This window comes from Dunckerocampus dactyliophorus, chromosome 17 (genome assembly GCF_027744805.1).
Source record: "Dunckerocampus dactyliophorus isolate RoL2022-P2 chromosome 17, RoL_Ddac_1.1, whole genome shotgun sequence".
NCBI lineage: Eukaryota > Metazoa > Chordata > Actinopteri > Syngnathiformes > Syngnathidae > Dunckerocampus > Dunckerocampus dactyliophorus.
Window position 1 is genome coordinate 18,800,510 of NC_072835.1, and position 22,615 is coordinate 18,823,124.

Consider the following 22,615-nt stretch of genomic DNA (forward strand, 5'->3'; position numbering starts at 1 on the left):
CATCGTCCATTGTAAACCTCCGCCTAAGACTTTTCACCTTTGCCAGGCATACTGAAGACCCGGAGGCCGTGTTGGCGTGCCTATCTGAGGCTCTGCTGACCCGTTTAACGCACTTTGTCAAGACCTGGACTCATTTCCTGACTTTGCCCTGGGATGGAAAGTGTGGAAAGGGGGTGGGTATTGGGGTGGACTGTGGAGGAGGGGTTAGACAGGGGACATGAGGTGTTTAAGGGTACGCCGTGTGACACTATAAACTGGAGGTCGAAACCAGCCTAAACATATGTGCCCACTGTCAAACAGAACAGAACATTTGCTGGAGGGTTCTGGTTGGTTACTCCTTCTCTGCATGTGGTCGTCTGAGGGGAAGTTTTAAAAGCAGGTTCTGGTCCCTGACGCTCCTCCCTCAGTGGGTTTCCTCTCTTGCACATTCACATGCTCCCAAGCTTCCTTCGGTGATGTCTCACTTGTGAGCGGGACCGTACACAAAGTGCATAGACAGAATAACCTCCGGACGACATGGGCCTGCGGACAGCCTTGGTTCTGGCCTTGCTACAGCTGTGCTCACATGTGAGAGCTCAGGCTTTAGGTGAGTGATCCCAACTTTGTGTATCAATCATTTAAAAACGGTTGAGTTTAACTGAATGCCCGTGATGTAATCCTCTGCTTTTATGACGCGCCAGAAAAGAAAGGTCGAACAGCTCCACCAGTATGTACTTGATCCCACTTTGTTTGATTTCAATGCATTATGGATGAAGCAGACGCGAGGAAAAGGAATATCATATGAAGGCCCGGTGAACACAAGGAATTATACATGACGTGTGAAAGTGAGGCAAGTTAGAAAATGCCAAATTCTCCTCTTAAAACCGTTTAAAACCTCTGAGCCGGAGTGAAGTCAGGGCTCCTTTTAATTGAAACGCTGTTCCTAGCAAGGGCACACACATGGAAGTGATCAGCCACAATCTGATATTGAACTTGCACACACGCACACGCACACGCACACGCATACACACAGCTGAGGCCGTAGGCAAGGAAAAGAAAAAAAATGGTGTTTACAGTTTATGAGCTTCTTACAAATCACCCCAGTGAATGATGGGCTACCTTTCAAGCCTCCATTAATCCCCCCACACAGTCCTCTGGCTGATGAAAAGTCCATCAAGTCCAATAAACATGTCCGCGTCATTTGTCATTGCACTCGGAAATGATGCCTCGTCCGTATAAGCGAAAGCCGCTGACTTCCAATCAGGGCCAATTTAAGAAAAAATGTACTGGCATGAAAAAGATCCAGTCTTTGTGATGTTAACGGTTGAATATTAATATCTATCGGGAGTGGCAATCATTCAAATGTGAATTACTTATTGGTTCATGGACCAAAACCTCACACATGGGGAGCAAAGTTTGCAGAGAACTGAGAGAAAATCATCTTAATTATTCTATCACTTTTCATAAAAGTGTCTTTATTGCTAATTTGAAGCTGGCAATTTTATTCTCTCGTCACCGCTAGCGAGCCCTTTGCAGGATGCTGATCACTCTCTGTTTTGTCCAAAATTGGAATCTTTTTCCCACAGGAAATAATGGAACTAGAAGAATAGTATATTGTTTTTCATTCTTAACACACATAAGTGTAGAACGAAACCAGGAAACTAAAAAAAACTGTTGCTTCCTACCAGCCCGGCATTTTATTCTTGCAACTTGCCGGCATGTATATGCATGGTATGGCCGGAAAGTTCCTAATCAAGTGGCCATTTCCAACTTTGTTAGTCAGTTACGTTGCCATGGTTACACAGAATGTTACAAAATATAAATAGAGATTTTTCACCGATATTTTGACCAGGTTTGAAACAAACTAATCCGTTTGCCCTGTACTGTATCGTTCCACGAAACTCAGTGCCCAACCGACGCACCCTATGTGTTGCTGACTTGCTGTCCGTGAATTTTTTATTGCGTGTGACCGCTAAATAACCCGCCATGGGGCCAAAGGAAGTTGCAAGTGCCAGCGATTTGATAAATAAGATGACAAATCTCTTCAGGACGTATCGGAAGCACTTGTCATCAATAAGTTCCATCCATTCCTCATTTCTAATTATTTTGCATGTTTTTTGCATGTGAAACTATAATTCTTATCTACAAAAATTTATTTTTTGTTAATATTTTTGTGTGTCTGGAACAGAATAATTGTATTTACATTAAAAATTGCATTGGTTTTTGTCAAACCTTTTGGAACAAACAAATAACAAAAACCGAAGTACCCCTGCATCGTGGTTCACACGGACTTGCTGTTTCACAGATTTTTTTTTGTGTGCAATTTTAGTGCTTTTTTTCTTCTATAGCGTATGCACGCTGTTCCAGGCCGTGCCTGGCCCTTTAAGAAGAATTGCATTGTGGGAAGCTTCGTGTTGTAGTTCTGCCGTGTCTCTCTGTCTTGTCTCTCTTCTGTCTGCACCGCCCATTGTCTTCTGCGTCCTGATTGGCTGTAGACCATAACCGCCAATGCTGTAAACAACAGAACCGCGTGAGGAAAATACGACGACAGGAGCCCAGTGTTTTAACAAGGATGCAAAAACGCGACCGCCGAACAGCACCAGGACGAAGAGGCACGGTCACAGGAGTGAAATACGCGTCAGTCATTTAATAATTTCTTGTGTCCAACCTGGTAGGCTGATCATTGAAATTCAAACAAAATTTGAACAAACAAGAGAGAAATGTGAGAAAATGTTTTACAGCCTTAAAACGTATATAAAAATTAATTATAGTAAAATAAAAATATAGTTGGCTATTTTGCGGATTTTGCTTGTATTTTGGGAACCTATCCCCCGCGATAAATGAAGGAACACGGTAATCTAATTCATGGTCCAACTATAGACGTTATGAAATCTAAAAACCGTACAGGTAACCTCTGTATATATTGAAAAGGTAAAAACACTCAGTATTAACTTCATTTGTGTTCATAGAAGTGTAAAAAGAAGTGAACTAAAGTGAATGGAAATATGTTGTGATGCTGAGATTGTGACCCCACTTCCAGTAACGTCCGCTGTAGAATCTTTTCTGGGCGGCTGCTATTTCTTTTGGAATAAGTGTGGTGAAAAGCCAAGGAAAAAGCAGAATCCCTTGAATGGATCCTTTGTTTGCCAAACTCACGCGAGGGTTTGCTCAGGTGACGTCATGCACGATCGCAGTTTGAAGTCCAAACTGTTTGACTTCAGAGGTGTGTTTTTGTGGACATTTTTGGTGGACTTGTGCCTTGTCTAAGGACTTTACAGGCTGGAGAGACAAGAAAGCAGTTCTAATCCAAAGTGAGGTTTTTGTTAAGCCTTAATGTGCGGAATGAAGCCTCGCTTGCCTTCTAGTGTTGGTGATTGATTCAAGCAGTGGAGTGAAAAAGACACAAGTTCACTTTATGGCCTTCAGAAAAACTACTTTTTGCTTTACGAAGAGCTTTATTACCAGGTGAAATAAGGTACTTTCTCAGGCTCTCTGGTGTAAGACGACCCTGACCCCCACAAAACGCTCTGTCTACAAGACTTATGAATGCTACAAAATGCGGTGTGTGTGTTAACCCTTAAACACACCTGTGTGCATTGTGCTCAATTTGCTAAGCTCCCTCATGACTTTTCGTTGACACTGCAAGTCAAAGAGGAGTTGTATAACACCCTCCAGGTTATCTGGAAGATTGGGACGACTGCTTTCATAGGTCTGGCAGGAAATTGCACAAATGTAAAAAGTTACATTTTACCTGCACAAAAATTGCAACACGTTCCACAAAGATGGTGTACATAAGACATCTTTTTTTTTCCCTTGAAAAAAGTCTTACATCCCGGGTCTAGAGGTGTAAACATGCAAGTCAACAGGTGGCGCCAAAGGATCTCTCCAAAAGCGAGTTACAGCTTTTCTTCCTGTCACTCACACATGGAGGTGATCTGGAAAGACGCACACCCGCTTGGAAAACCCAAACGGTCAAAGGATGATGCTCATTTTAAGATAGGAATGGGAATGCATCTTCTTAATATATTATTTGTACTTTAGTTCTTTTAGCCATTTTTATGTGTGAAAATGCTGAATTTAGGCAAACAAATACATAAAATCTGCTAAAATATACATTTAAAAGAAAATAATGGGCCGTATTCAGCCACAAAACATGATTCATTCATTCATATATGTTTGATAAACCGTGATAGAGTGAAGCTGCGAAATTCAAACTGTAATGTGGCGAAGGACGACTGTATCTCCACTAACATGCGTACGTTAAACCGAAAAACAAAACACAAATGTGCCATACACATGTGGTATGTATTTGTTCTATATTAGCTCATTTTTGTTTTCCAATGTATGTTTGTGTGCAGAACACATGACACAGGTTTTATTTGGCTCATTTTCATATATTGTATGTTTATAACAATTCTCTAAAATGGTGTCTGACACGTATCGCACAAACACGCGTGCACACGTGTGCACACACACAGTTCAGTTCCAAATGTGACAATTGTAAATAGTTCACGATGTTATATTTGCAAAACAAAAATTATTTTGATGTAAAACAACCCTTTTTTAATTGTTTGTGTTGTGGTGTAGTTGTTTAGATACTTGAGCTGTCACAAAAGCAAATTTGTGTCAAAGTGAATGTTATGCTCGAAATGTATCTTTTCAACAAAAGCTCTTTTTCTCCCTTTTTTTGTTGGGAACTGATATTTTCCTGAAACGTACCTACATTCTACTGCTGATTACTAAAGAACAGAAAAAAGCAGAAACAAACTTTTTTTCCTGATGAAAGATGAGAGTGTAATCTTTCTTTTGGTCGGTGGAACACAATATTCTGTGTGCCTTGAAAAATCCGTCAATATCGTCTAAAACGGCCGGTACTGAAGGGGTTGAGTTTTGAAAAATGGCTGGCGTTGAATGAGTAGAGAAACTCCAGAAGGTGCAGTGTGATGCATTCTAGTTGTTTTTTAAAAAAAGATTGATAAATCATCAAAAAAAGATTTGATAAATTAAAATCCTGAAATGTGTCTGTTTTCTGCCGATTGCTGACCATTTTTTGTACAAAATCCTGCTAAATTCCCATCGAGTTCAAGAGTTCCACATGTTAAGTTTAGCCTCAGTTGCAGCGAGGCGAGCAAGATAACTCTGATAATCTGAGTTCATTTATCCCAAGAAGAGAACACACTTTTCTGTATTTTCAGTCTTTTAGTGATAAAATAGACTTTTTCACAAAGTACAGTGTGCTGGACCTCTGTTCTTAAAGCAGGAAGTACTGAAACTAGGACGTGCCTACTCTGATATGCTATCCTTGAGTGCCACCCACGCAGGGGCGTTACTCCTTCCGGAATGGATCAGTACAGTATGTGATTATGTGTTAGCGTTTAACTGGTTCCAGCTTGTGTCAATCAAGTGTGTGACTGAATGTGTTCAAGCGTGGCTGGCTTGATAAGGTTTCCAGGCAACCTGTCTGTGCAAAATTCAAGCAACAGTGCAACCACTGTTCAAGTCTACAGTACTTATATTGTTTAATTCTAGTCGAGTCTAACAAGGGGCAATTTTCGTTGAGCATTTGGGAGCAATTTTGCTCTCTCGTGATAGAAGGTCTCACCGTCTGCTATTTTTTTCGGCTGCTTATGCATTAATGATGTGTGCAGATGGTGGCCCACACATCCACCTCACATCCTCAAGTGGCTTGGCCCGCTGCGAAGTCACATTATTAAAGGATAACTGTGAGCTCAAGTGTACGGCGGCGGCTGTTTTTGCTGAAACTGCCACGACGGGTCTGAAAATGTTGGCATACTTTATGTACTCTACGTAAACAGAGCATCATTGCTGTTAGGAGTCAGGCTGCTTTAATGCAACTTTGATTGACAACATGGCCTTCTTGGTGATTCCTGGTGTTGTTTACTCTATGATCTGCGCACGCCTCGGGCTGCTAAATATTCATCTCACAGCATCCTCCGTCAACAGTGTATGATCTGCTCACATCGCCCGACTGCCTGCCGGACCTGCTGCAGGGGGGTCTGGTCGAGCAGGGGGCCAAAGAGGCTTTCATCCTGGCCTCCTTCAAGTTGCAACCCAAGACCGGAACCACCGTGTTTGGCCTGTACAACCCTCGGGACAACAGCAAGTACTTTGAGTTCACCGTGATGGGCAAACTCAACAAAGGTAAACGATGTATAAAGCACTAGCTGACATCTGCGAATGCTATAATGTTAATAAATAAAGAATCTGTCATCTGGCGGTTTATAATGATACGCATAAGCATTCGTGGACTGTTTATTAATGCAAATGTGCCAACTTTATTGCAGTGCACTTCATAAATGAATCAGAGCGCTGAATAAGCATTACATAACCACGATCAACCACGCATGCATGCTCTTTGTGACTTTAATTATCGTATAAACCTTTAATGCTGATGTTGTCTCCAAGCAGCTCGCACTGACAGAAATGTAATGTTTCATATGCACAAGCCAACTTTTATTCTCCTCTGCATTATTGACGAATTTGTGTAAAGACATGCAAACAGTCCCTTGGAAATCTGATCAAGTTTACATTTATACAAAAACATCACTAAAATGTCATGTATACGGTATAAGAGAGTTATTCGTTGGACATGTTCTCCATCAAAGATTCAGGTTTGCTCTGTGGGAGAAACTTGAGAACTTGGCTCAAGTTGAAGCTCAGTGCGTCTCTCGGTCCAGCCGTAATGGCCACTATTAATCAGACGGTGGCGTACCGCACGGCAACCGAGAATCACGCTGGAGCCGCACTGATGGGTTTGTTTTTGTTACGTGATGACTTTGTTACCTCTGCCAAGCATGAGGCACAAGGTATTGATTATTAGCTATGTTAGGTTGCGTTGGACTATGTTACATTACGTAATGCTGTGTTACATGATTTTACAATACGTTGTATTTGTGACTTTATGTTGGGTCATCATACTGTATGTACTGTGTTCTATTGTCAATTACCTCCATTAGATTCCATTGCTTTACACCACGTTATGTTTGGTCATAGTTACGTTAGATAACATTATGCTAAATTATGTTTGGTAACATTATATTACGTTAAGTTAGCTGGTGTAATTGATTATCTTATGTACCGATCTTCATTAGCGCTCCGAGATTACATGTTGCTATGTTTGCATTACGTCATCATACGTTAGGCTACTTGATATTGTATTTTATTACATTACGTTTATTTTTGTTACGTTGCGTATACGTCATGTTATGTATTGATTTTCATCCATTATGTTAGATTATTTTATGTTACGCTATGTACAATGAGGTCAACTCAGCCGCTGAGTTTAATGCAAATACGGTAGTAAATGGGGATATATAACAAAATAGGCTCTTTATTTGGACCAAGTGGTAGCCAACAACTAGCTTGACACGTACGGAAAATGGACCGAGTGTCATCCAACATCACAACGCATCAACACAACACACAACATAAATGAACTACTGCTACTACTTGGCCAATAAACAAGAATACGTGCTAAGAACAAACACGGGAACTTGAACGGTACTGTATATACTAAGTGCCCGCAAGGCATGCTGGGTCATTTACGTCAAATTACATTGTATTTGGTTATGTCACATTACATTACATTGTGTTACCTTCCATTACGTTATATTACAGTACTTCGGTCCACATTATGTTACGATACTGTACTTTACATTCAATTCAGTTATGTCGTTGTTACATTACATTAGATGATGTAAGGTCATGATGTGTATTATGTTACGTATTGGGTCGCACGGTGGCCTAGTGGTTAGCATGTTGGCCACACAGGGAAGATCTGGGCTTCTCTGTGTGGAGTCCAAAAAAAATTAATTGGCGACTCTAAATTGTCCATATGTATGAGTGTGAATGAATGATTGTTTGTCAATATGTGCCCTGCGATTGGCTGACCAGTTCAGGGTGTACCTCTCTCGCCCGAAGTCAGCTGGGATAGGCTCCAGCATACCCGCGACCCTAGAGATGATAAGCGGCATAGAAGATGGATGTTATGTATTGTGCACTGTCTTATTAGATGATGTCATGTTGGGTCTTGAAGGGCTGGATTATATACGTAGTTATATTATTATAATATAATAAAAGTGACATGCTGAACAGCTTTAATGAGATGGAAATAGACAAAGTTAGTTAGCAGGATTATACAAAACAACGTAGGGTAACTTTTTTTCACAATATTTTATTGAGCAGCGACGCATATACCGGAAAGAACGTGTCAAATTTTGGTGCAGGTACAATTTTTCTTACTTTTTGCCAATAGAATCTGCTGACATCGGGTCCGAGCGGGGCAGTGACCCAATAAAGACTTTGTATTGCACATTACTTTGTTTATTATTTCTTGTTACTGTTGTCTTTAATTTGTGACTGTGCAGTCCCACTTCCTGTTTCCCTGCCATAGGCGTGTTGCGATACCTGCGTACCGACAAGAGAACGAGCTCTGTGACCTTCAACAATCTGGTGCTGGCAGACGGCCAGGTCCACAAGCTGTTGTTCCACCTGAAGGGCCTTCAGCAGCCCGGCGGTCCGGGTGGGATTGAGCTGCATCTGGATTGCAAGCTGGTGGAGACGGTTAGGGATCTTCCCGCCGCTTTCCAGGGTTTGCCGGCAGGCTACGGCATGGTGGAGCTGAAGACCATGCTGACCAAAGAAGAGGTGACCCCCTGCTTCTCCCTCTTATCTTAAAGAAGCACTATGTGGAGGTTTTGTCACATGTTTATGCAAACAGGAGGGCTTACACGAGCTCAAACTGGTGGTGGGAGACACCTTTGAGAATGTCGCATCGCTGCAAGACTGCCACTTCCAGCAAAGAGACTCTGTCCAAACGCTGGGTAAGATTCAAAACGCCAATCGTAAAATAGTCAACAGCACAGAAACGTGATCTTTGTGTCAGGGGTTAACACGAAGCAGCTATCCAATCAAATGATGGAGTTAACCAAGGTGATAAACGAGCTAAAAGATATCCTCATCCAGCAGGTAAGTCCTCTGAGACAACTTAACCTACTTCTGGTTCTTCAGTTTTTGACGTTCCCCTAACCTGTGCAGGTCAAAGAGACCTCCTTCCTCACGAACACTATCTCCGAGTGCCAGGCTTGTGGTAAACATCATCTCCGAGAACTGCCAGCGTGTGGCGTTAAATCACAAACACGTCATGAAAACATGTGCTCTCTGAAGGTCTGGGTGGAACCGATGTGGTGAAACCAAAGTGCGGCCCGGGGGTGTGTTTCCGTGACGACATGTGCCGGGAGACGGCGGACGGCGTGGAATGCGGCCCTTGTCCCGACGGATTCACGGGAGATGGCTTCAACTGCGACGACGTGGACGAGGTATCTTGTTACCTTCCGTTGCGAGATGAAATGATGCTAATGAGGCGTCCTTGACCTGGACCTTGAATAAATAAAAGCCTTGTCAGCTTTTTGTGTGGCACAGCTTATGAATATTGCATCTGTACCATACCACGCATGATAAAACAATGATGATCTATGTAACGCCTGGCGCAAAATTACCATTTTGTTTGTCAAATGTAGGCCTTGTTTACAAGGACCCCTTCAGCTGAATCTGGAAGTGGATTGGGGGCTTCTGCTTTTAATCAAAGCACATTCAGATGAGATACGGATGATAAGTTGCATAAATTGCACAAGCAAAGCATCACTATAAGCGCCGTGTGTGCACCTCAGGCTGCAGTGGCACTCTCATTAACCTTACACAAGAGCAGTGGAGTATAGCGTAGCCCCACATTTGCGACTCCAGGCAAAACAATACCGTTTTTTATGAATCTGTAACCCGCAAGGCATGCTGGGAAGCTCCCACATACACTTTTCCAACAGGAAGTTACCCAGCATACCTTGCAGGTTATTAATTAGTATAAAGTAGAATTGTTTCGCATGTATATTAGCGTGTACTTGTTTATGTGTACTGTTGGTTTGTGTTAAGAGTGTCAAAAAAGACTTTTCATGGGTGTCTAAAGGATTTTTTTTCGCCATTCGTAGGTGGTCCCCGGATCGCACCCTCGCGAAAAGCAGGGATTTCAGGGGCTCAGTTTTTTTGGTGCCACATAAGAAATTGTACTTTTGAGGCTCAAAAAACGAAGTACTCGGCATTAAATGGCTGTAATTCCTAAATGGTAATATTTTTGTGAAATGTCTGAAATGAAAGATTAAAGCCTACACTTCAATCCCATTTTTTTTAATGATTTAGCTTTAACTCTATTGTGGTGGCATACTGGGTAAAGGCTGCATCATAGCAGGCGCCAAAAGGTCTACTGGAAATGCTTCTTTGGAACACAGTCTCACAGCGGGATGACTGAAGGGAACGCAGGATCTGAGGGCGTTTAATAAGAGTGAATATGATAGCTTGCCAGTCAGTCCATTTCTTTCAAGGGGTGACATCATCAGCGATGCCCGTCAGTTTGTCACATGTCACCCAACTTGAAGAATTTCAGGGTGAAGCGCTACGAGTTTCAATCCGTGTCCTTTTTTTCTCGCAGTGCCAATTTAAGCCCTGCTTCCCCGGAGTGAAGTGCGTGAACACGGCGCCGGGCTTCCGATGCGAGGCCTGCCCGCTGGGCTACACCGGCCTGCCAATGGAGGGCGTAGGAGTGGTCTTTGCCCAGACCAACAAACAGGTACGGAATGAACCACACCTCCACCATCTCATTGTCATGCATTGGTTACTTTACATGGCAAAGTACAACCACAACCATAGACAACATCATTACATAAAGTGAGCAGAGGTTACGTGTTGATTACTTAGTTACTTACTTACTTTTTGTATTCCTGACTAAGTCCATTATTAAGTTACTTATCAGCTTGTCAGTTAGATTTACTTTTTCTGGTAATCAGTCAATTAGTAGGTTTGTCAGCTAGTAGGTTTTGTAGTCTCTTTGTAGATTAGTTATGTAGTCCGTCCATGAGCTAGTTCGTTAGTTAGTCACTAATTTGGTGCATCAGCTAGTTAGTCGGTCGGCTTGCGAGGTAGTCAGTAAGTTAGTTAGTTTTTAACTTACTGTACCGTGTTATTTAGTAAGTTACTTTATAGTTGGTCACTAATGTCAGTGTTAGTCGACTGGCCGGCCGGTTAGTCAGTTATCTAGTAGGTTTTTCAGTCCCTTTGTAAATTAGTTTTATAGTCAGTTGCTGTGTTAGTGAGTTACCTACTAATTTGGTCTATCGGCTAGTTGGTCGGTCGGATGGCAAATTAGTCAGTCACTTAGTTACATTTTTCATTTACCTTACTAATTAGCTTGAAAGTAAGTTACTTAGTGAGCTAGTTGGTCACTAATCAGCTGGTTAGTCGGCCGATCTGCGAGTTTCAGTTTTCTTCGTTTATCAGTTAGTTAGTTAGTTTGTTTCTTTGTTGGCCGACCACTGACTCAGTCAATCAGCTAGTTAGTCAATCAGTTGGTGATTCAGGTATTCAGTTAGTTAATTATCTTGTTAGTTTTTCTGTTGGTTAGTTAGCTATATAGTCAGTCTTTAATGCGGTCTATCAGCTGGTTAATTGCTCAATCAGAGAGGTTGTCAGTTAGGTTTTCAGTTACTTTGTTAAGTTAGTTACCGTAGTTGTCTGGCCAAAAAGTCGGTCTATCAGTTTGTCGGCGTCAATGACGGTACTTAGGTAGTTAATTAGTCAGTCCAGTTGTTTCGTTAAGTTATTCAGCTAATTTGTTAGTTACTTGTTAGCTCACCAGTCATTTCGTTAGTTTGTTAGTTGTTAGGGTTACAGAAACTCAAAATAACTTTGCAGAGGATTAAGGAAAAAGGCATTCTTCTTTGTTGCAGATCCCGATAAATGTGCGAAACAAAGAACTGTTTGCCATTTTAAACCGCTTGCACTGGGGACCAAGTGGGGCAGTGACCCACCTGGCCAAAGGGAGCAACACTGAAAATGAATTTATAATGCGCTAAATTAGATGCTCATGTTTAATATCGTCACCCCTCTTTCAGGTGTGTGACGACATTGACGAATGCAAAGGACCAAACAACGGAGGCTGCGCCGCCAATTCCATCTGCCACAACTCTGCGGTGAGAGGTCACATGGCCACCACATTCAATCACTAGTAGCAGATGTGTGAGCAGATGCCTTTATGTCTCCACAGGGCTCGTATCACTGCGGCAGCTGTAAGACAGGCTTCACAGGAGACCAGGTGAAAGGCTGCAAGCCCGAGATCAGCTGTGCTAACAGCCTGACCAACCCTTGTGACATCAACGCCCAGTGTGCTGTGGGGAGGGACGGCTCTATCTCCTGCCAGGTACGGGACAAACCTACTGTATGGTATAGTGGACATCACCATCATCATCATCATACATGCTGACTGACCTGTTTGGATCGCTCAGTGTGGAATCGGCTGGGCCGGAAATGGATTTCTGTGTGGGAAGGACACCGACATAGACGGATATCCCGATGAGAAACTTAAATGCAAGGACCCGAAATGTAAAAAGGTAATGAGGCCAGAAACCTGCTGCTTTTTCCTATAAAACATTTTTTTTAAGTTTTTATTATTATTTTTGTTATTATTTACTGTTTTACGGTTTTTATTACATTTTTATTATTATTTCTTAAATACTAAGACAATAAATATGTATTTTTTTTCGCATTCTTTGCGGAAAACGTGTGTTGAGTTGATAAAGCTGCAGTTCACCACCTTCCCCACCAGGTAGCGCACCTACACAGTAGTCCAGTAGTCCAATGACAAACGTGTACAGCATCTCCAAAGTGAGCTTTGTTTTTACTCCAAACGGCAACAAGAACTATTTTTGTATGTTTTGGAGATTTAAGAAAAAGCAAAACTAAAAAAAAAAAAAACATTAAATGTTACTCCATGCAGAAAAACATAAAAAATAAAGAAAATATACACAAAAATAATATAAAGTTTGCTGATATCTTGACAGGATAACTGCATCTTCGTTCCAAACTCCGGCCAAGAGGACGCCGACAGAGACGGCCAAGGAGACGCCTGCGACAACGACGCGGATGGCGACGGCATTCTGAACGAGCAGGTCTTTTGGAAAGTTTTTAAAAATGAACGAACACGAGCAAACGCCTCACCTGTTTTGTGTTTTTATGGTTTGGTCTCAGGACAACTGCTGGTTGACACCCAACGTGGACCAGAGGAACAGCGACAAGGACACGCACGGGGATGCCTGCGACAACTGCCGCATGGTGGAGAACCCCGACCAGAAGGACACGGATGGCGACGGCAAAGGGGACGCCTGCGATGACGACATGGACGGAGACGGTACGCAGATAGAAGTGACGGCACCGACGCTGACGCTCGTCTTGCATAAGCAGAATTACTCACTACTATAATTAGGTTCTACATGGCTTAACGGCTGTGTTGCTGTGTTGTGGTGCTCTGCATGCTTCCATGTGACAGAACTAGAAGCAGCATCCCAGATGAGAAAAGAAAAAAAATGTCTAACCCCAAACTGAACAGGGACTTCAATCGTTCACCAGTATGATTACATCTTCAAATCCCCACAGAACTGAAAAAAAATTCCTCTATTGCTTCTCTTTGACCTTTATGCATTTGAAGTGGCGATGCTGCCTCACTGCACGAATTTATTTTTTTAAAAAAAGAACATCCTTAAAGTGCAGAGCAACAGTGCGCCCTAGTGGTAGAATAGCGAACAACAACCTTCTGGCAGTTAAGGTTTTATTGCGTTTTTATACTGTATGTTCAAAATATACATTGTATCTACAAAAAACAACTAAATATAACTTTATGATTAACTTTTGTGGAAAAATAATTACATATAAAAGTTTTACAAAATATAACGAAAATATTGACTCCATGCAGAAAACTTGCATGCAGAAAAAAAAGAATAATATAGTATAAATCTTTTCAAATAAAGAATTTTGTACAAAAAGAAAATGTAGACATCATTATTTATTTGGGGAAAAAAATCTAAAAATGAAAATAACTTAATAGTCACGTATTTTAAAAAAAATACAAAAATCTGATTTATTATTATTTGATGATTATTAGTATTTGGATTATAATATATAATTTGTATATAATATTTATTATTAATTAATTAATAATATATCAATTGTAAATGATCAAAGATAAGTATGTCAATTATAAAATGTCTTTATGCACAATATCAGAAAATAAATGAAATACCTTTGCTGTCAGAAGGGTCAAGTTTTGCGAATAAATAATAAATAATTTGATATAAAAAGGATGGAGAATAGGGGAAAAATTTCAGTCAAGTAGAAAAATGTGCAAAATATCAGAAAAAAGATCCTATATAGTACAATATACTTAATAATAATAGTGTGGTTTATCCCGGTGGACAAATATTGTATTTCACGGACGTGCGTTAGAAAGCACAATGAGAACAACAAACTGAAGACACAAATGATTGACTGCTGGGGGCGTCGGGGGTCGGGTCTTCAGGCTTGAAGAACTTCCTAGACAACTGCCAGCTTATCCAGAACCGAGACCAGTTGGACCGGGACGGAGATGGTGTGGGAGACGCCTGTGACAGCTGCCCAGACATCCCCAACCCAAACCAGGTTAGTAGTCGGAGGACCCTTGAACCTTCGACTGTTGACCAAGTCCTTAAAGACCGATCCATACGTCATAAAGGACACACACGCACGTCTTTGCTTTGCTTTCAGTCTGATGTGGACAACGACCTTGTGGGTGACTCCTGTGACACAAACCAGGACAGGTACCGACCCGGTCGTGCAGAATAATTATTGGCAGTTACTCCCATTGCTAACAAAACCTCTTCCCTTGTAGCGATGGGGACGGTCACCAGGACACCAAGGACAATTGCCCCTTCGTGATCAACAGCTCCCAGCTGGACAGCGACAAAGACGGGCAGGGAGACGAATGCGACGACGACGACGACAATGATGGAATCCCGGATAGTGTTCCGCCCGGACCGGACAACTGCAGATTGGTTCCGAACCCTGACCAGACGGATGACAACAGTCAGTAGCAACACAATGGAATATTGTAAAAGGGATGATGACACCTGTGCTAAAAGTCATAGTGCTTTTCCCTAAATTGATCACGACAAGCAATTTGGGTTGTCACTATTACACCCCCACACACTGAACCTTGCTTGCAAGCGAAATTAAGTGCAATTTTTAGGGCAATTTCTTTGATTTTTCTCCCGCTTGGCAATTTCATGACTCATAAAAACGTTGGCGAGTGAGAACTCAATAGAAGATCCTTTTTGTGCTTATGTAACAGTGGCAAAGTTAATTAAGATGTCCACAAGGCTCCAGTGGAATTATTATGTAAAAAAAAAAAAAAGTACAGGCAGCAACTACATATGCAGAAAAGTTCACTTCTTTCTTTTACTGTCGCTTTTGAACTCCTGAGAAGTCCTTTTAATATCCTCAGTCATTTGGCCCTAATGACAAAAAATGTGCGCTGCAATATATATACAGTATATATAAATACAGTATATCATTTTCCCCCCCATGTGAAACAATTCCGATTTTAAAGTTGCTTCAGCACAAAATAAACATATCAAACACTAATAATATTTGGAGGGCTTTAAACATAAAGCGGACTATTTTACATGTGTGTGGCGCTGTTTTTTTATTGAAAAAAGAAAGTAAAAAAAAACTAAATATTTTTAATAATAAAAAAATTTTGAAAAGAATTTTATTTAAAAAAATAATAAAATAATAATAATAATAATGGATAATGTGAGGGAGTATTTACTTATTATAGGGTCCGTTTGATTGGCAGCAATACTGATTTTCATGATTAAAAAAAAGAAAATACAAAAATATTTCAGCTGGAGGCATACTGTACATATCAAGTATGCATTATAAGTCAAGGATGTGAAAAAAGATGTGACCATTTTCTGCATGCTTTGAATGGGAAAAAAGAAGCGCCTTTGGTGGACATACTGTGGATCAAATTGAAAGCCAGCAGACCAAATGAGAACCATAGACCCGTGGTCCCCAAACTTTTTACAGTCGCGTACCACTGCACACTGGAAAACATAAACCTTTTTTGTCTTAATTAAATTGAAATATCAAAGATAATGAATTGGTTCATTCATTTTATCGTCATTCCAGGTCAAATATCCAGCAGACGCTACATCGTAGAACAACAAAAATTTGGGGGAATCTTTTTTCTTAGTTACCGCACATGTTTGTGTTGTCGCTTGTTGCTAGGCAGAGTGTAGGGGGCACGATCCTAACTGCCCCGTAGACCAATGAAAAAACACATTTTCGGGATTATGATACATTTATTTACATTATTTTTTTTTCTAATAAACCTTATTTTCATTAAAACAGATTAAGAATATTTGTCTTAATTTAAGAATAAAACTTTTCTAAACGTTCTAAATTTAAGAATGGACTCACACATGGAAAATAAATGTAAAGACCTGCTGATTTCGGACCAGTGTGAAAGCTTCAAAGCAAGATTTATTAAATTAAGTCTAGTCATAAAATCTGTGTAAATGTGTAAAATGGTTCAACTTGATTCAAGAATATATTACTCTTTTTATTGAGTTTATAAATGTAAAAACTACTGAATTTACATGCAGATCATGCCAAAAAAGAATTCTGATAGTGTTTATGACGATAGCTTTTCCTAAATTAAGTAAATCTTAGATACAGTCACACTCTTTTTCAATAAAAAAAAGTAAAAAGTTCCATCCACATAAATGGATTCCTGCTGGTTGAGAAGAAGTAACCAACGTAACTAACGTGTACTGGCTTCCTCAAATATGCATGATAGCTTAACTGGAGGCTCTAGAAACTGGAAGAAAAAAGAGTAATACTCCGACATCTAGAATGTGTCAAATCATTTTCGCTTAACTCTAACCTCATAAAAGCAAATTTTATCTCAATTTAAGAATCTTATAAGAGCGTTTGGCTTCCTAAAAAGAACATTTTACTTAAATCCAGCTATGTGATTCAGAGCAACTTGGTTATTTTAGGACATTATCTTCTTAAAAGTCACAAGAAAAAATATTCTAGTTATAAGAATTCGAACCAAGCAAGTTTTGCTTACCTCACTGGCAGATTTTTTTTTGCTTGAAATCAGAAAAGTTGTCTGATTTTAATATCGTTTGGGCTTCTTTGACGTCTGGCTGTTTTTGCAGTGTGTTACTGGAAAGAGTAGAGTCAGAGTTCCCTAATGCAGAGTTCCCTACTAAAGTGTTGAGGCATGCAGCTAAATGTGTCTCCCATTGGATGAATGAGCTGTCAATGGCAATTATAGCGTGCTTGCACACTCTCAGCAGTAATTGCATTCTTCCCCCTGTCAAATAATCCATCCCATCGGACAGATTCCGGGCAGGATGCGGGCTCGAGCGAGCGCTGACAAATGAACGTCAAATTGAAACGAATGTGACTCTTTCTGCTTTGTTGTGCCGCTATAATATGGATAACCTTTTCAAGAAGCACCAGTGTCTCTAAAGCGCCAACGACTCGAATGACCTCTTTTGTTTCCTCAGATGACGGCGTCGGAGACATATGCGAGTCCGACTTTGATCAGGACAAAATCATCGACCAGATCGACAACTGCCCGGAGAACGCTGAGGTCACCTTGACGGACTTCAGGGCCTACCAGACCGTGGTGCTGGACCCCGAGGGCGACGCTCAGATTGATCCCAATTGGGTGGTTCTGAACCAGGTGAGTGGATAAGTCACAATTGAATACGGGTCTTATTAGTGTGCGTGTGCGTGTGTGTGTGTGTGTGTGTGTGTGTGTGTGTGTATACTGGATATTGCATTAAAACATCATCATTGCTGTCAAAATGATAAAAGCATTGGATTTTTTGTGCACTGTAAAAACCAAGTAATGCATGGTGGTAGATGACCACAATGCATCCATATTATAAAAAATACAAACTCAAACTGGAAATGATTTTTTTTAATTGATTAAAACAATAAATGATTAATTTAATCATCAAATGTAAATAATAAAATCAGATTCAAGTTTAAAATTCGGTGCAAAAAGGTAAAAAAAACAACATTTAGAGCAGGGGTCGGAAACCTTTTTGGCTAAGAGAGTCATGAAAGCCGCATATTTTGAAATGTATTTCCGTGAGAGCCATATCATATTTTTTAACACCGAACATAACCAAATGTGTGTATATTTAAGGAGGACCAACAATTTTAGAATATAATAATGTTGTTATATTGAAGCTAACCAATAATAAATGAATTACTTTTTACCATTAATGCGACTTCTGGTGTCGCATGGTTTTGCGCCCTACTCCGTATCTTTCTTTGTTTTCCTTTTTCGTCAAAAGCGTTGTCTCTGCACAATTAGCTAGCTGACTATTTGATTAAAGGAGGGACGACCCCAATAATAATCAAGTTTTGGTGTCTGACACGGAAAATATGGGAAGGACAGCTGGCATTGCGCTAGAAAATCAAATGGACGTGTTAAAATGCATTACAATGCATATTTTGAATATTATTTTTAACATTGTGATTTCTGTAATGTTTTACTTTCAAATATCAGGAAAACAAATAAAAATAAACACATTTTATGGTGTTAGGAAATGTCTGAGAGCCAGATGCAGTCATCAAAAGAGCCACATCTGGCTCCCGAGCCGTAGGTTCCCTAGCCCTGGTTTAGAGTGTCAGAAAAACTATTTAAAATATTTGTAATAAGTACTGTGATATTAAACAACAAAGAAACTAGGGCTGTCAAATGATTACAATTTTTAATCAGACTAATCGCAATTTTCAAATTAATTAATCATGATTAATCACCATGTCACACTATGTTACCTTATATTACCTTATCATATTACCTTATCGTTTTCCTGTGCGTTTTAAACTAGCAAATAGTACATTTAGAATACAGGAAGTGAACAAATATATTGCAGTTGATGTGGGGGATTTTAGGATGAAATAAACTTTGCATCTTCCTATAAATATTTCTATAAGAATACTGTACCTTATTAGGTAATTATAGTCATTTTGGTGGATCATTAATTTGATCTAAAATAACAAAAAACATTCCCTCCATGCAGAAAAACTGTGAAATGAAGAAAAACGATATGAAAAATAATCCCATTTTCTAGTAAAATAACAGGAAGAAGAAATACGTACGGTTTCAGATGTAAATATACACTTAATGACTTATTTGACAGTAGAGCTTTGTTGTGAATAAATAGTTTGCTATAAAATAAATCCATGCAGTCAAACATTTTGTACAAGAAAAATAAAATAACTGAATAGTCACGATGGATAAGAATCCTCCAAATGAAGCAATCGTGTTCCAATAGTAAGGTCAGCTCAAATAAATGACAACAAAAAAAAAATCACAGCGTCATCACAACTGAAGACAGAAACACCAGTTTTGGCCGCATGCTGAGGTCTCAAGTATTGTTACAAATTTTAACGTGATCCAAATTATCATGCTCACAAAAAATGTCGGCCAGCGATAAATCCAATGTGCATAATGTTCGGCTCATGACGAATCGATCTTTTTTCCTCCGTCAGGGAATGGAGATCGTTCAGACTATGAACAGCGATCCAGGTCTCGCCGTGGGTAAGAAGCTCTTTCACGCCATTTCTTCGTTTAAAAACTTCACTTAAAAACTAACTTGCTCCTTCCACCGAACTTGTGCTTACAGGCTACACAGCCTTCAGCGGCGTAGACTTCGAGGGGACGTTCCACGTAAACACGGTGACGGACGACGACTACGCCGGCTTCATCTTCGGCTACCAGGACTCGTCGTCCTTCTACGTGGTGATGTGGAAGCAGACGGAGCAGACGTACTGGCAGGCCACGCCCTTCAGAGCTGTGGCCGAGCCCGGCATTCAACTCAAGGTCGGCGCAGTTATTTCATTATTTGTTAGTTCGCATCCTCAAAGAAAGATATAACGTACTTTATAGTTTAAAGTTTTCAAATTCCATACATAACAGCCTCTTTCCAACGACTCGCTTGTCTCTGTCAGGCCGTCAAATCCCGATCTGGCCCCGGGGAGCATTTGAGGAATTCCCTGTGGCACACCGGAGACACCCAAGATCAGGTGCGCCTCCTGTGGAAGGACCCCCGCAATGTTGGCTGGAAGGACAAGGTGTCCTATCGCTGGTACCTGCAGCACCGCCCGCAGATTGGATACATCAGGTGACGTCACAATACTGCGGTTGTAGTGCGCAGTGGTGTACAGTACAGCACAACTCTACTCCGTCACACTGAGTTTCCTTTATTGGATGTGTTATTTCCTTGGTGGTGTGACTCACGTCTCCCTGGTGTGGATGTTTCATTAAAGCGGGCAGGAGGAAAATCAACAAAATTCATCTCTTTGCATCTTCCTGTTTAGGGCTCGCTTCTATGAGGGATCCGACCTGGTGGCCGACTCGGGCGTGACCATTGACACGACCATGAGGGGAGGACGACTTGGCGTGTTCTGCTTCTCCCAAGAAAATATCATCTGGTCCAATTTGAGATACCGCTGCAACGGTGAGGATTGCGCTGTCGTGTCATTGCTCCTTCCGCAGCGGCCCGTTTTACCGCTTTTTCCGGGTTATAAGTCGCTTCGGAGTAGAAGCCGCATCTGTCAAACAATGCGTCGTGACGAGGAAAACACGTACCTGGGTGGCACTGGGCTATAAGTTGCTTAAATTTAGAACAGGCGTGTCCAAGCCTTTCCCAGCAAGGGCCACATACTGAAAAATGAAAGGACGCAAGGCCCACTGTGATATTTTCTAAAGCATCCTTCTTGAATAACCTTTGTAAATGTTCTTTTTGTAATATTATGACTTTATTCCCATAATATTTTCACTTTATTCCCATAATATTGTAACGTTTTCCCCAACCTAAGTTTCCAAAAATCACAACTTTATTTTTTTTGTTTCTCATTTTACGATTTGTAAAAAAAAAACATATTTATTCAATATTTCAACTCTAAGCTACTAAAATGACATTATTTGTCTTCATAATTTTACAAGTTTGTTCTCTTTTTTTCTCGTCAGAATACGACGTTTTCCTCGTAATATTTTGACTTTATTCTCGTCAAATAAAAGCTGTTTTTTTCCCCCCCATTTTTGCTGTTGTAGCTTTTTAAAATGTTTCAATTTTCTTCTTGTAGATTTTTTTCTCATAATTATGACTTGATTCTTGTAACATTATAACGTTTTCCACAACCAATTTCTCCAAAAATGACAGCTTTATTTTTTCGTTTAGTTTGTTTCTCATAATAAGACGACATTTGTTATTCTTTAATATTTCAACTTTATGCCTAAAGTGACGCTTTTTCCTCATAATATCATGACGTTATTCTCGTAAAATTACAGCTTTTGTATTCATGTATTTCCCAAAATTTAGGGCCAAAAACCAACGTTCAGTCCGGAAAAGCAAGTTGTTCAACTACACGATAGCGCGCAGAACAACAGGCTGAATCGGTGTCCGGTATGTTGGTATAGCGATCTAATTTATCTAATTTATGATGTATTGTGTAAAACTAAGACATGAATAACATCAAATTAAAAGCCCAAAATGAATGCCGACCCACCATCCACCAGTTCAAGTTCCAGCCAAGTTTTTCCAGAGAGATTATTACATCGCTGTTTGACGTGTGTGCTAAAAGGCAGTGCGCTAGCATGAATTAACTTGAGACAAATGTGCACATTAGCACTCAATAAGTCATCAAAACTTACCTTTATGCATTCCCACATAGTATCAGCATTTCACACCAAATATGAGGTGAAAGAAAAATGGTAAAAATACAGTAGTGGTCTATCTGTGCGGCGTGAGAGAAAGTTAGCACGCGCACCATGGACATGCGTCAAGTGAGACGGATGTAACAGAGAGGATCCGGCCACTTTTCAAAATAAAACATAAAAAAAAGAAATAAGGGAAATTATTTTTTCTTTCTGTGCGGCCCGGTACCAAATGACCCACGGCCCGGTACCGGGGGGTGGGGACCACTGATTTAAAGAACATAGATACACAAATCTCTATAACATCTCTTCTTCTTAGACACCATCCCTGAGGATTTTCAAGAGTTCAGCGCTCAGCACGTCGACTCCCTCTAGAGGTCACCATGAAGATGAAGGATCATGACTCTTCCGTGTACGAGCGTGTGTGTGTGTGTGTGTGTGTGTGTGTGTGTGTGTGTGTGTGGGTGGGTGGCAGTTTGGGTGTACGTGCACGTTTTGCGTGCCCGCGTTAGTCTTCGTATGTGTTTTGGCTGTGTATATTTTCTGTGCATTAACGACCACCTGCCCTTGTACTGTATGTAATAACGTCACGTCAGCTCACCCGATGTCCTGTACGATCACACGACGGTGTGATGAGCAACAGTAAACATACGCGCAAAAAAACCTGGACACAACAGAAAATATTGTTGATGATTTGATGTCATTTGTACTGTAATAGCATCATTGCATTTGTCTATTTTTTAAAGTTTCAACATGATACGTTTCATAATAAACAGTATGTTGCTACTCTGCAATAATGAGACAGATTTGGTTTATTTGTGGTATTTTTCACACTCAAAATAGCGAAAAGGTTTTTTTTGTAAACTGTTGTTTTTTTAGTTTCCACTCTGAACAGATCGGCTTTGATGAAGCCAAATTTCCCACTTCACTGGAGTGGAGATGTTAGAGGTTTGTGTTTCATGGTGAGTCATCAGACTTCGCTGCCATCCTCTGCCCACACCCTCGGGTGGA

The 22,615-nt window shown here is 40.6% G+C and overlaps 1 protein-coding gene across 1 annotated transcript; it reads left to right on the top strand.

Moving 5' to 3' along the window:
- Window positions 1-227: 227 nt before the first annotated feature.
- thbs4b (thrombospondin 4b) lies at window positions 228-22,382 on the top strand. Its single transcript, XM_054757402.1, has 22 exons — window positions 228-586; window positions 5,944-6,141; window positions 8,393-8,646; window positions 8,720-8,822; window positions 8,885-8,967; window positions 9,037-9,088; window positions 9,166-9,317; window positions 10,478-10,615; window positions 11,937-12,014; window positions 12,089-12,241; window positions 12,327-12,431; window positions 12,882-12,989; window positions 13,069-13,228; window positions 14,393-14,511; window positions 14,617-14,669; window positions 14,741-14,934; window positions 17,433-17,611; window positions 19,438-19,486; window positions 19,572-19,768; window positions 19,897-20,069; window positions 20,266-20,405; window positions 21,924-22,382. Exons 1-22 carry the CDS (start codon window positions 517-519, stop codon window positions 21,977-21,979), a joined length of 2,814 nt encoding a protein of 937 aa, XP_054613377.1. The 5' UTR covers window positions 228-516; the 3' UTR covers window positions 21,980-22,382.
- The last annotated feature ends 233 nt before the right edge of the window (window positions 22,383-22,615 follow it).